Raw genomic sequence first — 20,670 nt, forward strand, 5'->3', positions numbered from 1 at the left:
GCTGCGTTGCTCATGATAAGCATTGGTATACGCGGCGCGTTAAGGAAGCGATTCAGATCCGTTTGCACCCGAGCAATATCAATAGGGACAGCGGCATTGAGATCCCTGATGCATGGTTACCGGCCATCCGACGGCATACTGCATCCACCGTTCACAGCGCACGGCGCCCGCACCAGCGGGTGCCTGACACCAGCGCAGATGCTGATTGGCCGGCCGCATCGGCCAATCACAGCGCGCGGTGCACGCTCCAGCGGGCACCAAGCACCAGCGCGGACCCTGATTGGCCAGCGGCTTCGGCCAATCACAGCGCGGCTCACGCCCGAGTGGAGCCAGACAATAGCTCCCGACGCTATATAACCCGTGCGCAGCAGCGTCTTTGCTCATTGCCTGACGAAGTCTAGCAGCTTGCAGACGAAACGTCGCCTTCACACTACGTTTGCTACATCGTGAGACAACTGGTTAATTCTTCTACTCAAAACAGCCTTTGTCGAAAATTGGTGAATCAAATCAACAGTGTCGTCCTGGACTCTGACTAGGCAAACGACACATTAGTTATATTTCCTCCGATCCGAGTCTTAAGACTATGTAGGCCTACTATCACGGTTCACCAACTTTCGACAATGACCTCTAGTCTTTCCATTGTAATTGACAGGCATTTTCAATAGATTATCAACGTTCCAGAAAGCGTTTCCTCCTTTCCATATTTATCTATTGAAAAATCTCCATCCTTCTTTCATTCATTCCTTTCTTCCTCACTTTATTTCTTTATATATGCCTTTCTTTCCTTCAATCTTTCTCACTTTATGTTCTATTCTTTTTTTCTGAACAAGTCAATACTATACAGTGACATACAGATTTTTATTTTCTAAACTTTTATTGATTAATCAACTATATACGAAGAATTTTTCTTGTCGTCATCAAAGTATTTTGTTTCATTAAATCACTAAAAGAAAAAAAAACAATAACAGTTATATTATCAGCCAAATTATATACAGCAAATATAAATTATGATATTCTATTATTTTTATATTATTACTCTTTTACAGATTTTGAAATTGCATTTCCTTTATTCACTTTCCAACGTTTACATTATATTGTTTGGTTTCGTACATTTTAAGAAAATTTCTAAAAGTTATGTATATTATGATCAAATTAATGATCAAATCTTTTAAAGTTCCTGAAAATGAAGAGCATTATTGATTTTACCTTTTAATAAACTCATTCTACTTGTAAACTCGACATATCGTATTGTAGAGCTGTATGGTGTGAACTTGGTTCTTAAATACTTACATGTTATTATATTTATACATTTGCACATCACTGTTCTCGATCATATTTGTGCAAACATAAACAATTGCATTCATAGTGATCATACTTTCCTTCTCAATTGTATAATCAATTAATGACGTTTTCTCTTCATTCTGGATATACTGCATGATTCTTAATGAAAGATAATTTCTGCTAAAATAAGTATACCTCTAGAAAATACAACTTCTTATGATATTACAGTTTCATTTTTTCCACGGTAATAGCAAGTCATATCTGACGTGATCTTCTATCGAATTGAATCCTTTTTAAAAGGCAAAATCCGAAGCAGAAATTTGAAATTATATTATTGAATAATTTTCCAAACTTAGATAGAATGTAACAATTTGATTGAGTTATACACGTATTGTTCTTTCCTCAAGATTTTCACGACCAAGGGGGAAAAGAAGAAAAGTAAATGAAACATATATCATTATCTGAATATTATGTCGAAATCTATCACAAAATTAGGTGTTTGCACTGTTTTTTAGGAACTTTGCCCCCTCAAAAATTTTCATTTCGCTCCATTTGATTTCTTTTATTTTTACAAAGTTATAATATATGCAAAACAATATATAAATATAGATTTAATATAGTTATGGACCAATGAAAAGTTCGTCAGACTTCTATGGATGGCAAATATTGACATCCATTAACTCATTACAACTGCGATTTTACTATACATTTCGTGCTATTGCCTGAAATATAATAAGCTATTCTCCGTAAAGCTATTCTATTTCACGTTCGAGTTATTCCATATAATTGCATTTTCAAATTAAATTTCTTCGAATATATCAAAGTAGTGTACTTCCCATCGGTTATATATCAAATACAGGTAAACAAACAAAACTACACAGTTTAAGCATGTTCTATAACGGAGAACGTTGTTTTTACCATAAAGATCATGGTCTCACTTCCTATCTACCTGATCAATGCATAAAAATATATATTACAAGTACATACATACATAGTATAGCATACCATCTTTAAAATGAATAGTAAATATTACACTTCCACCATGGTTATCACTAGTTAAATATGAAGTATATGTTTATGAATAGAGAATTATTTGATTTCTCATGATATATCTAATAACATTATGTCTAAAACACAAGAACTAGAAATTTCAGGATAAACATAATGAAGAGGATGCTTGATGATTGCAAAGCTCAAAATAAAAATGAAATCCTTGACGTTGATTTTTATGCATTTTCGTGCCATTTTCTTAAATGCCGGCAATATTCGTTTGTTTATTTTCACATTCAAGTAATTATATATATAATTGCATTTTGAAATTGAAATACTTCGAAAAATATTAAAGAGCGTAGATCAGACCATTTCCATGAAGATAGTATATACATTTACACAGTGTAATCATGTCTAGATAGAATAATAGCATAGAATAACGACATATACCAATTTATGCATAAAACCATAAACAGTATAGCATACACTCATTAATATAAATGGTAAATATCACATTGCCACGATAGTCATTGCTAGACAAATATTATAGGCATGCATATGACATGTATGAAAAGAGAAACATTTAGTTTCCCATAAAATATGTGTTTCAAGTTGTGGTTGGGTTGTTAAGTGGTTTTACTTGACTCGAACATCAGAGAGTAGTTAGGGATTTCTTACAGGAGGAAAGGGGTACTTTATTACTTAGTAAGAGTGCGCCCTCTAACTGAATAAACATTATAGGTTATCAGTTGAACAAATCACATAAACAGGATACTGTTACATATGCATATTTAACATTATGTCTAATATCTAAGCACGAGAAATTCCCTCACATAGGATACAAGATGATGCTTGATATTAAGTGGAAAGCTGAAATTAAAAATTGAGATCCATTGACTATATGCTGATTTATGCATTTTTCGTGATATTTTCATAAATGAAATAATTTTTTTTTAATGTTTCACACTCCGAAAAATATGGAAGAGTGATGATCAGACCATCTCCATGAAAATAATATTTATATATTCACAAGTTATAATAATGTCTAGATTCACAGCGTAGAATCACGATATCTTCCAATTTATGAATAAACTTTCAAGTATACACGCATGAACAGTTATACCATACACGTTTTAAAATCAATAGTAAAAATCTCACGGCCACCATAGTCATTACGAGTCAAATATTATGTACAGTTATGTATATGAATAGAGAAACATTTGGTTTGTCATAAAATATTTAATAACTTAATGTAATAGCATAACATAGTGCGATAATTTCCCCACATAGAGGATAAACATGTTAAAGATGATGGTCGATACATGCAAAGATGAAAATAAAAAGTCGTAATCAGCGAAATACTTTTTCATGGGTGAGAAACGAGAAAGAAATGATCCAACAATTGTTTTATGTATTTCTACATTATAGCAGCTTACTTTAGCAGAAAATGGTAACTCAGTGGGTATAACCCCCCCATCTTCTGCGATAATAATTATGATATCCTGTCATCAATTATTTTCAGCGGAATATACAGAGTCTATCCCGAGTGCAGAAAGCGATCTCTCCTGATCGGTATTGCTGGAGGTAATACCAATACCAATTATACCAACGTATATTAGTCTTCTCAATCTTGTAATGAGTAACAAGGTTTCGAATGTGCCTTAGTTCATATGTATACTCGTCAATGCTCACCAAACCTTCAACTCGCTTCACCTTGGCTATCAGGATGGTATTCCATTGAGATACAGCAGCGTAAAGTTTGCTTCCCGGTTTCTTTAATTCATGTTGTACAGCACCCTGTTTGTCTATCAATCTGATAGTATCATCTGATGAAATGATCAGAGAACCACGGTAACTAGTGATATGCTGTGGTACATACCCGTTGCATGGTATCTCCCTGATTGCTTGCCCACCTGCTGTTGAAAATACCAAGATCTTCCTGGCTTTCCTGTAGCTCACATAGATCTGATCACCACCATCAACAGTGAGATCAGAATCCCAACCTTCATCTTGACTCAGAGTCTTAAACATTACATTCAATTGTGTGTACTCCGGTGTGTACAGTGTGATGTTGTTTGAAGTATCAATCACAACACATCGACCATCAGAGAGGAACCCTATCCCATTAATCTTAACATTCCTAAGAACTGTCTGCTGAAGCTGACCATCAGGAGAGAAAATGATGATGCCACCTGAATCACATCCTACTGCCATTCTACCGTCTGGTGTACTAACCATGGCATGCATGCTAGTTAGCAAAGCAACGTTCTTTACATTAACTATCTTATTAGTGTACAAAGAAACGTCCCTTTCATCAAATGTTTTATTAGTGGGTAAGGCGACGTTTCTTTCAACTGCATTAACGATCTTTCCAAGGCCTAGCTCATCCACTCCAACATTTCTCTTGAACTTGACACTTTTCCCCTTTATGCCCGATTTCTTCGGCTGCTCGTAGTCAGGATCCTTTTGATCAAAGACCTCTTGTAACTCTTCACACAGAGTGTCGTGTGCAGCCAAAGTATCCATATCTAATGGAATCTTTATTTTGTTAGTTACCATTTCAGCCATGGTCGTCAGCTGATTGATGTACTTCTTAGCCGTGGTCTTCATGCTTTCCAGTTCTTTCTCTACTCCTTCGGTCGTTTCCTTAACTTCTCTCAGCAGGCTTTCTCTCTTTTCTGTCAACTGCCGGACAGCATCATCATATGCTTTGTTGATGTCACCTGTACACTGTTTCTTAGCATTGTCAACACTCTTCCTCTGCTCATCAATGAAATCAATGTACTTCTGAAAGCATGATTGTTTCTTGTCCACCTTAGATTTAAGGTCTTTGATACTCTTCATGTGTTTGTCCTCATAAACAGCTCCCTCGACGACCTGGTGTCCGTCGTCTTTATATTCCATCATACCGCATCTGAAGCATGTGAATCTCCTGCAGGTGCAACAGAAGTAATCCTCGTCTTCTTTCGGGTGTTTCCTGCATTTCCGGTATCTACGTACAGACACCTTCCCTGATGAGATCTCACTCATGGCAATGACTTCATGATCGATAAAGCCTTCCCACTGAGAATGCTTATTAAGACAAGAGGTGCAGAGATACTTGCCACAGTCTTGGCAGTAGACATCAGCATGGGGCTTGCCATTTGATTTACAATTTGTGCAAATCTGAGGATGGCCCTCCATATCCTCTATCAGACTCTTCAAAGCAAGATTTACCTGTAGTTTGCCGACATCTTTGTTTGGGACCTGGGTCACAGCTCTGCAGACAGGGCATCGGATCTGACAGTTACCATGACACTCTAAGAGGTTGTCCAGGCAAGTCTTGCAGAAAGTGTGAGAACAAGACAGGATCTTGGGATCGTTGAATGTAGAAAGACATACTGGACACTCTGTACTCTGGGAGATGACAGTCTTTAATGCTTCAGCCATGGTTGGGTTTATAGAAGACTGAAAAATAATTATTAAAAAACAAGACCATAGGACCATAGAATCTGCCATTTGACTTGCATCACTGAGTCATAAAAGGATCACCTGGGGTTTTAGAATAGGAAAAGGAAGCGGAGGATGAAGGGGAAATGGGATTGATAAAATGAGGTGGAGAGGAGAAAGGGGAATGGGAAGAGGAGCTTGGTACGATGGGAATAAATTGGGATGGTGAAAGGAAAGAAGTGAAAAGAAAAGAAGAGTATTAGGAATTATATTGCTTTGATTATTTTTATAAGTTTATTTCAAATTAGTCTAATGCCATTTCGTCCAATTACCAAACTCCTTTACAATCATTTGGTCTAACATAAGTTAATCCACTATCCACATGGTCTAATTGCAATTTCTTTCACTCACCAGTTTATATAATAACCAATTGGGCTAATAGCAATTAAGTCCAAAATATGGTCTAACTGGACTTAGTGTTAATTGGACAAAATAAATAAAAATGAAATGGATATTCATTTAGACCAACTGGTTATGAGACGAAATGGTAATAGACGAACTGGTGATTAGACGAAGTGATGATTGGACCAAATGGTTTTTAGACGAAATGTTTTTTTTTCTCAGGTTTTTATCGGGTTTTCATAATTTTATACGAGTAATTAATACGAGTAATTTAAAATATAACAGAATAAACAATTAAGAAAAGAAAAACAGGCAGCATACACATTATTAGTTTACATTAGAAAAAGTACAGCTTATCAACAGATAATACTTGATAAACTTGTAGTAAAAAAACAGTCACTTTGTCTTTTTTCTGGATCCTCATCCCCTATAGTATAGTAAAGTAAAAAACAGAGGAATAAAATCATTTGATTCACCTATTATTAAAGATTAACAAATTCCATCCTAAAAAGGCATATTAAGTTTTCTTCAGTTACAAAAATTGATGTTGATGGACCGAATGGCATTAGACTAAATTAAGGTAGATCATGTGGTGAGTGGAAGAATTGGCACTAGACGAATAGGCAATTTACCTTTTCATTTTCCACATTACTTCCGGGTTGGAAAATAGTCTGATCACCCCTAAACAACGATCTTTATATATAAAAATTGTTCCGATCCTGTCTGTTCAAAGATGGTGATGTTACAAGTTCTCACTGGTAACAATCGCTTATTATTAAAGAAAAATGGCAATCCAATGATATTAAAGATACAATCATTAAACAAGCCATATCAATCAGAGTGTGATTTCAAATTCGACACGTTTCTGATACATATGGCATTTGAATGTGTAAAATAGATACAGAATATATTTTGAAAATACATGAATTATTCAATATACTTACATCAGACTGCTTATGTCCATTATTTGTCCATTCTAAACGATATGTTTCTCAGTTTGATCAAAGCAATGATATTATACGGGGTCTAGTAGTAGCCGTATTAGATATTTAGTCTACATCAATTCACAATGGTGGTGCGTACTGAATCGTGTGCAAATTTACAATTGTTTACGAATTCTAGTTCAATATCAAACTATTTTTAGTGATTGGGAATTCCCAGTAACCTTTGACATGTTTCAAATGTGCATTCATGAACTTCAATTCAGCGTAACGGTTCATTCACGGGTTTTCTTTTTACCTGATTGAAAATAATCGAAATATTTGAAGTATATCATCGACTTGTTTAGAGAGAAAAATGAAAAGAACGAAAAAAAAGATAGGAGAAAATAAAGAAATAAAGAAAGAAATGGTAGGAAGGAAAGTAGGAAATAATGAAATAAATGGTAGGACGGAAAAGGGGGCTCGGTGTAAAAGTGGCAGAAATAAAAATGACAGAGGTATCAGTCTTAAACCCCTCATGTCGAAAAAATCCAAAAGGCCCTCCATGTACAGTAGATTAAATAAGAAAGATTCTGAGAAGAAAATAAAAAAAATTATAATGTTGGACTAATGGAAAGGGTATTTTAAATCATACATGTACTTAAGATCTTCTGCACCAAATTGATAACACTTGAGTTGGTATTTCCTTATTTTCTCCTGGACTTACACTCATAGCATTCTCATGTCACATCGCTCTTCTAATATTTAAATTTTGTACTTAATTTCTACTTAATTCATTAAAGGGGAAATTCACTTTGACAAAGTTTATTGTAAAAGTAACAGAATATGATTATAATGATACTGATAAGGCTTTTAGGGAATCCATCAAATCTGGGGATTCTGAATACATTTCATTTTTATCATAAAAGTCAATGCCAGAGCTAATATTTTTATTATTATTTTGGCCTATAGGACCTGGGCATTCTAGGCCTAAGGACATTTTTATTATGATGAGGATGACTATTTTCCTAGTCCTAAGCGCGATATGAATCTTGTCGATATTCCTTTTTTGAAAAAGGGACAATTTAGTTATAAGGAATTCCTGAAAATTTTATTCTCATATTCATTAATGTAATAGGCCTAATGATTGAGTAATTGAGTTGATATTTCAACAATTAATGAGAGCGCAAATCGCGAGACGAATTTTTTTATGAACTGTCATAAAAGGGGGATTTTAAGTAATTTGTCATTATCTTATGGACAAAACACAGACAATATGATATGTAGGTCTACTTGGCAAATCACATAATGCGAGCGCAAAGCACAAAAAGCTTCAAATGATATTCACACTATAAAACGGTCAGATTTTACAGAGCACTTAAAAAAAATCAATTTGTAAATAAAACAAAATAATGAAGGTTCGATGTCCGAGCTGAAATGTGTTTTGTATATTGACTTCAAAACTTGATGATTTAAGCTACATATCAGCCTATTGAGCAAGATATTTAGTCGAACAAGCTATGCAAGCGCAAAGCGCGACCGGAAATTTAATAAAGTGACATGAAATAGTTTTTTTAAATCATTTTCCAAGTCTTTCCCTGACCTAATTATTCCCTCGTCTCTGTCTCTTTTTTCCTTTTCTGTTTTCGTTCTTTCACCTTCTCTTTCTTTTGCTCTTTTTCATTTTTTGGGGGTCAGCCAATAGTGGGGGGGCGCCTACGATCCGCCTACGCCATATACTTATCATATTAATATCTATTCGGATCCACTATCATGTTAAAATGTTAAAAGTGTCTTTTATCACAGAACGTATTTTTTTCTGTTAATAAAAGTGTAGGCCTATGCAAGTGTTTCGAAGAAATCCCGGAATTGAATATTTCAGCGTGTAAATGGTAGCGCATATTAGTTTGGTATGTACACATATGTGATGAACTGCGGTTCTACTACGAACTGGCCAAGATAAATCCTTTTATCACTCACTAATTAAAATCATCATATCAACGATAAAGTTTAGACCTAAAATTATGAAAAAAAATCCAAATAATATCTAATCAATTCATAATACTCATTTCGACGATATGACTAATACTAACCGGAAAGGCTCTCTTTTTTCCTTGTTGATGTAGCATGTCTTGATCTTTACCTCATGTTTACCTCTGCCATTTTTACCTCTGCCATTATTACCTCTGCCATTTTTACCTCTGCCTTTTTTACCTCTGCCATTTTTACCTCTGCCATTTTTACCTCTGCCATTATTACCTGGCACCAAATAGAGAACATGAGAAAAAAGGTAGGAAGAAAGAAAGAAAATATAAAGAAAATACAGAAAGGAAGAAAAAAAGGAAAGAAAGAATGAAAGAAAGGAAAGGTAGAAAGAAAGCAAGAAAAAAAGAAAGAAATAAAGAAAGAAACAAATGATTAAAGAAAGAAAGAAAGAAGAAAAGAAAGACAGACAGAAAGAAACAAAGCAAGAAAGAAATGAATGAGGAAAGGAAGAAAGAAACAAACAAACAAAGCAAGAAAGAAATGAATAAAGAAAGGAAGAAATGATTAAAGAAAGAGAGAAAGAAAGAAGAAAAGAACGACAGACAGAAAGAACGAATCAAAGCAAGAAAGAAATGAATAAAGAAAGGAAAAAAGATAGAAGGAAAGAAAGAAAGAAAAAGGAAAAAGAAAAAATGAATGAAAAAGGAAAGAATGAAAGAAAGGAACAAAGAAAAAAAGGAATAATTTAGAGAAGATGGAAAGAAGAAAAGGCAGGAACAATTAGAATATGAAAAAGGGAAAAACAAAGTAGACGTTGATAAAGAAAAGAGGGCCGGAAAAGAAAAAAAAACAAATAAGAAAAAAATGGGAAGAGAAAGGAACAAAAGATCAAAGTAAGAAAAACGTGATTGTAAAAAAGGTAAAGTGAGAGATGAAATGAGACCAGAGGAAAACAATAGGCAAAATATGGAGGAAAAAAATATAAGAAAGGAGAAGAAAAGAAAAGAAAAGAGAAATGAAAAAGCAGAAATTGATCTTACTTGGCTGTAGGAAAATTCTGATTTGACATCTCGTCTTTTCAAGGGTAACACGCACCAAAGGTACGTCCTGTCGGGGGGATCTAGCTGGGGGCCCAATATAGACATGTCATATATAATATCACTAATTCTAAAAAAAAAAAATATGCTTTCAGTAAGTTGTGTTTGTATAATAGCTAAAACGTGTCCGGTAGCGTAGTTTGCCTTCATGTGAACCAACTGAATGCGGTCCCATTGCGAGATTGCGGGTAGACCTGTGGGGTCGGACCGGGCGTTACGAGGTCGTAAATTAAACATGGGTATGAAACCTCATTCTTCTGTTTTAAACGTTTCTCTCTCCTTAAAAAGAACACCTTTTTTCTACAGGTTGCCCCAAAATAGGGGCTCGGGCTGGCTGCCCCCCCCCCCCCCCCCCCCGTTCTCGACAAAAAAGTAGTAGGAACAGTAGGAACATGTATGTGCCGCGGGCGAGACAAAAAACGGGGGCCTAATTAGAGCGGGCTTATTGTAAAAAGGAGGGTCCTCGGAGCGGGCTTCAGAACTAGAGTGCGTAGGCTATGCATCCCTATGGAACATGCATGCAGCTAGCCCGGTGGTAGCAAGTGGCAGGCGCGCCGGGTGCGCTTGCGAGGAGGCAGTGTTCGGACAGCGCTCTGCGACCGCTTTTCACCAAAATTGCGGCTCATTGTAGCAGATCAACGCAACCGAAACGGCATAACAGAAACATGCGAAGCTTTTGGAGCAGATTTCTTTCTTCTTTTTTTGTCGATGATAAGAAAATGCCATGCTTTGGAGGGGCTTTCTTTGTTCTTTTTCTCAATAAGACAAAATGCTATGCCTTGGAACGGAAATTTGAGTGTAAAAATGGGGTCCCCTCCGCGGGACATACCCACTATGAGTGCCCCCCGGGCTTGGCATGCCCCCTTGGATTCACCCCTGATTAACAGGTGACTACAACATATTTCACATTTCTAAAAGGGGGAGATACTCCAGAATTGAAATAGAATGATTGGAACAAATAATAATAAGGGAAAATTAGACAAAGAACATGCTGCAAATCTCATCAAAAACGTAAAAGGACAAACAACGTTATGACATTTTAGATTCTGCAGTATTTCGGTAAAACAGGTTTTTTTTAATTTTATACATTTTGTCTTGCGCAATGAGAAGCCGATGATATCGTCTTTCCGCTTTTGTGTATTTTTTTTCAATATAAGAAATAATTTTTTTATCCAAGGGATGTTAAAAATTAGATAAGGCTTACTTTGTAAAATAGCCAGGGTAGTAAGGATAGTAAGTGGATATAGATAGCGGAGTAACAAACAAAGAGAAAACAAAGAAAAGACTGAAGAGGAAAGGATGATAGGAGGGAAGAAATAAAACAAAAAGGGGTAAAGTAGAACAGGAGAAAATGAGTGAGAAAAAAGCAAGAAACAGATACTATAAAGAGATAGAGAGAGATGATAAAAGAAGAAAATATGGAAAACAAAAGAAAACAAATAATATGTTCCTCCTTCTTTTCCCTGGCGCACCTGATTAAGGCATTCTTGCAATCATTTCCCAGACGCTTTTTATAACACAGATGATCTTTTGACCATAGCTCTTCATAACAAAACAGCCTTTGTCGAAAATTGGTGAATCAAATCATCAACAGTGTCGTACTGGACTCTGACTAGGCAAACGACACATTAGTTATTATTTCATCCGATCCGAGTCTTAAGACTATGTTCAAATTGATGATCATATCTTGTATAGTTCCTGAAAATGAAGAGCATAATTGATCTGATTTACCTATTAATAAACTGATTTTACTTGTAAACTCTACATATTGTATTGAAGAGTTGTATAGTGTGAACTTGGTTTTTAAATGCTTAAATGTTATTATATTTATACAATTGCACATCACTGTTCTCGATCATATTTGTGCAAATATAAACAATTGCATTCATAGTGATCATACTATCCTTCTCAATTGTATAATTAATTAATGACGTTTTCTCTTCATTCTGGATATACTGCATGATTCTTAATGAAAGAGAATTTCTGCTAAAATAAGTTTACCTGTAGAAAATACAACTACTTATGATATTACAGTTTCATTTTTTTCCACGGTAATAGAAAGTCATATCTGACGTGATCTTCTATCGAAGTGAATCCTTTTTAAAAGGCAAAATCCGAAGCAGAAATTTGAAATTATATTGTTGAATAATTTTCCAAACTTAGAAAGAATGTAACAATTTGATTGAGTTATCCACGTATTGTTCTTTCCTCAAGATGATATTATTAACAATGATACAATTATGATATCGACAATAAAACAATAAAATAAACAGATTAATGAAATAGTTATATTGGCTTATATACCGCTTAAGACTTGGGCCTATCTTATGGGGGTCTAAGTGATATGTAGTAAGGTAGCAAAATCACCCTGGCTTTTGCAGAGCGATTGTTATGCGCTCTGTGTATTAATAAATACATGTAGATTCTTATGCTTTATTAGCCTCACCTGGGTTTGGTGCAGCTCAGCATTTTCTGCTGAGAAGGGGCACGGAATGGTTTAAATTGTGCCACATCCTCAGATTGCATGGTGGAAGTCATGACCACTAGACAGGATGCCCCCACCATGGCGAACATAAGACAATGAAGCCTTTGAAGTGTTAGAAATAATGATGAATATATGACAGTTAAAAAAAAAATTTCTACGATTAGATTGACTAATAAATGAGAAAAAAGTTTAATAGGACACAAAAGTAATAGAGGCACTACTCCTGCCACTCTCTCCATTGGGGGAATGTGAGCACACACCTGACACGTTCTCATGCGTACTTACAGGACTTCATGTACATGTCAGATCGAAAATTGTTCACAAACACTATTTCATCATTAAAAAAGTCAGGGAACGAATGGTGCTTTCAGCTAGTAGTCGCAGAGAGTCATTACTTTGATTAAGCTGGCAACAATGAGTTTCGATGCTTATTATGGCTGAAAGGAATTGTGAAATGGGGGCGGGGGATGAGTAGGATTTAAAAAAAAATGATGCAATACAAAAGGTATTGTCTCCTGCACCAAGAATTTGCAAATTACAATTGTCGGGAATGATATAGAGGATATCTCGAAAATGAGCTTTCATAAAGTGTTATGTAATGAAGTTGAGCAGTAGGTTTGAAAATTGTCTGTGTTCACGGCTCACACATGGTAAAGCTCCATAAATTTGATGGGTTGAAATTATTGGTTCATTGAGCAGATTTCTATACATTATCACACAATCACTAGAATAACTCTGGCTCGAAGCATTGCATGCGATAACAATAGCCGGCCACCCCTCTTATGCAAAGGAAGGTCTTTCCTTAGGTTTTGTTTGCACAAACATCGATCAAATTCATAGTCATTTCTCAGTGCTGTATACACAAGTATACACATTTCAAGTTTTGTTCCACACACTGAATTCATATGTAATGTGCACCGGGATGTTTATCATCGCTGAGATTATTATGGAACAGACTGATGGCATATGTCACACAATGTGAATGGGCAATACAAAAAATTATAGAAATAGAAATAGAAATGGTTTATTTGAACAAAAAATCATTCGCGGCCCGAAGGCCTAATTACAGATTTTCAGACATTAAAGCAAATACACAAATATACATAAAAATTACAACATAATGAAAAACAGGAATTAGAAACACAAACAAATACGTGAAAAAAAGTCACATGCCTGAGGTAAATAATACATACATACGTTATTGCGAAATCAATTATCATTGTAATACAATCATTCTATATCCATTTATTATTTGATTCATTATCATAATTAATCGAAAATTTATTATTATATTTTTATCATTACTATTAATATCATATTACTATCCTTTTATTATTCACATTATCATCATAAGAAATTAAGTATTGCACATAGAGAAACATTGAAGCTTTGTATTACACTCATAAAAAAGATGTTCGTTCATAGTCTACCAGTTTACATATTGTTACAATGTGAGTAGTTATAGGTCAAAGTAACTGGAAAATTAATGCTATAATTGTGTAGGGAGGCTAACAGATGTATTTAAATCCGGAAGGATTGACAATAAAAAAAAAACACTTTGTGAGAACTCATACATTATTAGATATATAAGAACGATTAGCAAACGTGCGTTTATGCAGTTGTTATGAACATTAAAAAAAAATTAAACCACAGAGAGAGAAAAAAAATCTAAGCTCAGTTCGGTGTAAGAAAAGTAATCATCTAAAGGCAAAGTAATCAAAATCTTAACAAAAATTATGATAATTTTCAGTTACATAGAATTCAATAAGTCAATAAGGTAAGGGATGGCACTTTGTCGAAGTCTTTGAGTCCTACATCTCAATTGTTGCCTGACCTTACTGTTTCTTAGGGTTCTGCCTACACCAATCGGCTTAGGAATCAGGTGTGATAGTCTTTCATTCTTTTCCAGTTTCTGTTCAAAGGAAAGACATAAATCTTTCCTTCGATCTGCAAGAAACTTTAAGTGAAGTGATTCTAGTGCAGAGTCATATGATGTGAAGCGGGGACCGAGAATAATTCTTACAGTTCTCCTCTGAATTCGTTCTAGGGAAGCAATCTGTTATTTTGTGAGTCCGCCGTTCCACACAGGGCACGCATATTCCAGGAGGGGTCTCAAATAACCAACGTAGATTGTACACAGATCATCTACACAAAGACCGTGGCTCCTCAATATCCTGATCTTGTACATTCTCCCATTCGATCACTGGAGCATGTAGTCTACATGACACTGCCACTTAAGATCACTTTGAAGTCTCACTCCAAGAACTTTAACAGTGTCCAGAGTTTTCAATGACTGGCCATTAATTCTGAACACGGGGGGGGGGGGGTCAGGAGGATACTTCATGAAACATATTTGCATTGCTTCACATTTGAATGGGTTGAGGGTCATTCCGTTAAGGTGGGACCAATCTTGTAACTTCCGTAAGGCATTCACAGTGAGCTCCGGGGAATCATATGCAAACCTTGTGTTAATGATACTCATATCATCTACATACTTCCAGTGTAATGGATGGTCACCTTCACAAGCATCGTTGATGACAGTAAGGAAGAGTATCGGCCCCAACAATGTTCCTTGAGGTACACCAGTGTGTAGGGTAGTCCAATCTGAGACAAAACCCTTGTAGCGAACACACTGCTTCCGGTTGGTTAGAAAATCCATGACCCATTGCACAAGATCAGGAGCTACTCCGTAGGCTATTAACTTCTGTAACGCTATGGTGTGATCAATTCGATCGAATGCCTTTCTGAAGTCTGATGTTGTTTGAAGGTTTGCATGGTGGTATGTACAATCGCTTATGTGGTTTACGGGACACCATGTGAAGTGTTATATAAACAGTGGATAGAAGAAGAGAAGAAATGGATAGGCGAGAAAAGGGAGATTTGAGAGTAGAGTATTCATTTTTGAAAGTAGTCCCGAAAAGGACTGTAAACCAGGAAAGATTGTTGAGTTGAGAACAGCTTGAGTAGTAGAGCTAATGAGGAGATGCTGGCTTGAGTCGGCGAGTAGAGATGATGAGTAGTAGAGAGACTCGACGTTTGGGGCAGGTTGACTTTCCGTCTTCAGGAGGTTGACTGCCCGTCCACAGGCCATAGGCCAGTTACAAGAAGACCGCACTTTGTTGCTGGGGATGGAATTACTTGGAGACTAGATGAGAGGGTAGCTGATCGCTGGTAGCTGGGCATGCCATAGGGTACCCGAGGACACAGGTATGTTGGCTAAATAATAAGAATTACAACTAGAATGGTGTTGTAGATGGCAAATCATAGTTACATGTAAGCACTAATATAATTTTTGGGGCTAGTCTGATCCTCTGAGAATTGGACCCATTAGCCATGGGTCGGGACGGTAATGAGAAACATCCAATTTGAATTTGTTTCTTTAGCCGAAATGTCACATTTTTTATTGATTGATGAAATTCGGAATTGGAGGTTTTGGGGTGTGTCCCATCAACAGTGCGGTCCAAATGTGGTCCAATTTAACAACTTCTCTTGAGTAAGCTTAGCTAAAAGAAACCTTATTTACTTTGACTACAATTAGATAAACAGGATTCGGTCGGATGAAACGTCCGACATGGCCTTTCACGAGACATTCCTTGAGGTACCCATTTCATTTTTAAAATGGCTGTTCTGTAACCTAACTTACCATTCACAGAACCAACCATAACTCTAGCAAGAGATAGCATTTATTTGTTCGAATAAAGGTCAGATATCATAATTTGGATCTCTGTAAGGCCTCGAATGTGGTCATAGAATTGGTAGTTTTGTACATATATAACATAGTTCAGAATAGAGATCATCTGCAAATACACAAGTGCAATATAGTGAATCCAATTATTCCCCGGGTAGGACAGTGGTCTGTAGTTCGGTGGTGGAGCAAGTCTCGGTCGCACCTACCATAACACAGGTGGGCCATAAGGGAATTTATCCAGCATAACCCCTCCAAGTGAGTCCGGTTGGTTTTTGCCCTTATCTCCTCCGTGCCCCAGTGCCACGTGTCCTCCCATTGCGGAGGACATTTGTCCACCGATTCCCCCACTTTCCATATAAGTGGGGATGCACCTAGGGTGATTACAACCCTATCTATTCTAGGATTAATCAAGCAAATATGTCTTAGCCCAAATGTCCACTAACCACTGGATATTACCAGTGAAATTATAAAAATGAAAAAAAAAAACAGAATCAGAAGTCGCCAGGCGCGGCTGTCCCTGTGGTGACATGCATAATTTAAAAATAAAGAAAACGTGGACTTCTACTAAGACAGGAGAACAAAATACACTGTTTTTGGACATACCTTTTGTGAAGATACTGATTTTCTTGGAAGAATCTCGCTCCTAAAGGATGCATGAAAACGATTGTGAATGTTGTGTTAAGCTTTTTCCAAGCTATTTTGTTCAGTTCCTCCAAATTTACTACATGTGTTTAATCCTGAGATAATTGTATCAGGTGGAATTTGATAATGTTAAATTATATGGAATGTTCTCTTACAAGCCGTTTGTATTAATGCATAGGGCACTCCTGTAAATTTATGTTTGGATACGGGGAGCTGGGAATAAGCAACTCCACGCCAATATATTGGGCAGCTTTATTTGCAAACATGACAAACTGATGTATGCCTCAAATTCCTGTAACATACAAAGGGGGAAAAATGGGTGGAAGGTTTGTGTTCAGAAACAAATTGTTTGAAACCTGACAGATCACCAATATTAATATCAAAGTACATGTTCCAAAGATGTTGATTACCAAGATTTAGGGGAAATATCCTTGGGAACTACTATCCTGCGGATGGGTCACGTGATCAACATCCCCAGGGAGGAGTTACTACCCTCCTGGTGTTCACGTGACCATATCTTTCAGTACGCCACAGTTCTAATGCATCTTTTGTTATGTCTCACGACATTATTCAGATTGTGTTGATGTCTGTTACCTTTTATGTTATTTAGGCATAATGCCTATGTGTTTTGATGCCTCGTATGTAATTAAATGGCAAGCAATGGCAAATTATTTGTACACTTATTTTCTTTTCAAAAGAGAATTTCTGGTAAAATAAGTATGCCTGTAAAAAATACAACTACTTATGATATTACAGTTTCATTTTTTTTCCACGGTAATAGCATGTCATATCTGAAGTGATCTTCTATCATATTGAATCTTTTTTAAAAGGCAAAATTCGAAGCAGAAATTTGAAATTATATTATTGAATAATTTTCCAAACTTAGATAGAATGTAACAATTTGATTGAGTTATACACATATTGTTCTTTCCTCAAGATTTTCACGACCAAGGGGAAAAGAAGAAAAGTAAATGAAACTAAAATGCTGAACATATCATTGTCTGAATATTATGTCGAGATCTATCACAAAATTAGACGTTTGCACTGTTTTGCTCGCTCCAAGCTTTTTAGGAATTTTGCCCCCTCAAAAATTTTCATTTCGCTCCATTTGATTTCGTTTATTTTTACAAAGTTATAATATATGCAAAACAATGTATAAATATAGATTTAATGTAGTGATTGACCAATGAAAAGTTCGTCAGACTTCTATGGATGGCAAATATCTACATCCATTGACTCATTACAACTGCGCTTTTACTTTTACGTGCCATTGCCTGAAATACAATAAGCTATTCTCCGTAAAGCTATTCTATTTCACGTTCGAGTTATTCCATATAATTCCATTTTCAAATTAAATTTCTTCGAATATATCGAAGTAGTGTACTTCACATCGGTTCTTAGTGAATTCCTACAAGCAAGCCCTAGAATGCCCCACTCGAGGTCTGAATTATCTAAATTTTCAGCTCGCGCTTCGCGCCCGCAACATTTGATTAGTGAGATGCGTATGATAATCATGATTACAATGACTACAAAAAGTACTTCATGTGTTTAGATGTATTTCTAACAAAATCAGCAAGCGCTTGGCACTCGCATTAGATAACTGGTGAGATATGTATACTCTTAATGGATTCTTAAATTATAGTCCTTAAAATCTCCCTGTGTGGGGTCAATAAATACAAAAATTTCTGCTCGCACTTCACGCTCGCGTTGTTTAGCGAGTCATACGTATCATGATTACAAAAATTTGATTATAATGTCCCTTTTTAGGTCTGTATATCAAACATTTTCAGCTCGCGCTTCGCGCTTGCATTAGTTGACCAATGAGATACATGTATCCGTTCAATGGCACTGTCCTTAACATGTCTCTATTAGGTCAGTATACATGGCAACTGAGCTAAAGGACTCCAATTTTTTGCTGGTGACCCACGGTACGCCACTGATTTCGGTGAAACAGGTTTTTTAATTTAATACATGTCGTCTTGCGCAAAGAGAAGCCGATGATATCGTCTTTCCGCTTTTGTTTATTTTTTTTCAAATATAAGAAATATTATATTTTGTAATCCAAGGGATGTTAAAAATTAGATTAGGCTTATTTTGTTAAATAGCCAGGGTAGTAAGGATAGTAAGTGGATAGAGATAGCGGAGTAACAAACAAAGAGAAAACAAAGAAAAGACTAAAGAGGAAAGGATGATAGGAGGGAAGAAATAAAACAGAAAGGGGTAAAGTAGAACAGGAGCAAATGAGTGAGAAAAAAGCAAGAAACAGATACTAAAGAGAGAGAGAGAGAGAGATGATAAAAGAAGAAAAGATGGAAAACAAAAGCAAACAAATAATATGTACCTCCTACTTCTCCCTGGCGCACCTGATTAGGGCATTCTTGCAATTATTTCACAGCCGCTTTCTATAACACAGATAATCTTTTGACCATAGCTCTTCATAACAAAACAGTCTTTGTTGAAAATTGGTGAATCAAATCAACAGTGTCGTCCTAGACTCTGACTAGGCAAATGACACATTAGTTATATTTCATCTGGTCCGAGTCTTAAGACGATGTAGGACTACTTTCACGGTCCACCAACTTTCGACAATGACCTCTAGTCTGTCCTTTGTAATTTGACAGGCATTTTCAATAGATTCCCAAATTTCCAGAAAGCGTTTCATCTTTTCCATATTTGTCTATTGAAAAATCTCCATCCTTCTTTCCTTCATTCCTTTCTTCTTCCCTTTATTTCTTTATTTATGCCTTTCTTTCCTTCTATCTTTCTCCCTTTTTTTTCTATTCCCGTATTGAATACAAGATATTACTCCTAACCTATCAATGCTTACAAGGTCAATCGTCTCTCTATCTCAAAGAACTCATTTAATAGTATGTACCCCAAAGAAAATTAAGGTAAAAAAACAAATCTCTCCTTGTAGTTCCCAAAATTAACACTCAATTCTACGGTGCTCGTTCATTCAAAATGTCCTCTGCTGAAGTTTGGAATAAATTACCTGATATTGTTAAACATACTAATAATGTAGAATCCTATAAGTCCCTTTTGAAGACATTCCTTTTTGTAAAATAAGATATACATGTACCTATTAATTGATTATATATTTGCTCCTCTGTGAACAGGCTTTTCTTTCTTCTCCATTCTTTCTATTCTTCTTTCTAAGCGCATAGAGACATGATTTTATCATCGTTATATGCGCTATATAAGCAATGTTTTATTATTATAATTTTTTTTCTGAACATATCAATATTATACCAGTGACAAACAGATTACTATTTTTTTTAACTTTTATTGATTTATCAACTATATACGAAGAATTTGTCTTGCCGTCATCAAAGTATTTTGTTTCATTAAATCGCTAAAAGAAAAAAAATAACAGTAATAATATCAGCCAAATTACAGCAAATAATTATTAATTATGATATTCTGTTCTTATTATATTACTACTCTTTTACAGATTTTGAAATTGCATTTCCTGTATTCACTTTCCAACGTTTACATTATAATGTTTGGTTTCGTACATTTTAAGAAAATTTCTAAAAGTTATTATGTATACTATGTTCAAATTGATGATCAAATCTTGTATAGTTCCTGAAAATGAAGAGCATAATTGATTCGATATACCTATTGATAAACTGATTCTACTTGTAAACTCGAAATATTGTATTGTAGAAAAAAAATAACAGTAATAATATCAGCCAAATTACAGCAAATAATTATTAATTATGATATTCTGTTCTTATTATATTACTACTC

At 35.5% G+C, this 20,670-nt stretch overlaps 1 protein-coding gene across 1 annotated transcript; it reads right to left on the minus strand.

Annotated features, from left to right (window-relative positions):
* Positions 1-2,429: 2,429 nt before the first annotated feature.
* On the minus strand, positions 2,430-7,148 carry LOC129268484 (uncharacterized). The gene is made up of 2 exons (XM_064104354.1): positions 7,047-7,148; positions 2,430-5,718 (listed from the first exon to the last, which is right to left on the minus strand). Exon 2 carries the CDS (start codon positions 5,698-5,700, stop codon positions 3,790-3,792), a length of 1,911 nt encoding a protein of 636 aa, XP_063960424.1. The 5' UTR covers positions 5,701-5,718; positions 7,047-7,148; the 3' UTR covers positions 2,430-3,789.
* Between the last annotated feature and the right edge of the window lie 13,522 nt (positions 7,149-20,670).

The sequence above is a fragment of the Lytechinus pictus genome, chromosome 9 (genome assembly GCF_037042905.1).
Source record: "Lytechinus pictus isolate F3 Inbred chromosome 9, Lp3.0, whole genome shotgun sequence".
NCBI classification, from domain to species: domain Eukaryota; kingdom Metazoa; phylum Echinodermata; class Echinoidea; order Temnopleuroida; family Toxopneustidae; genus Lytechinus; species Lytechinus pictus.

Bases quoted from the DNA above. Each gene is read 5' to 3' on its own strand.
- LOC129268484 (XM_064104354.1), bottom strand. From the start codon at position 5,700: ATGGCTGAAGCATTAAAGACTGTCATCTCCCAGAGTACAGAGTGTCCA.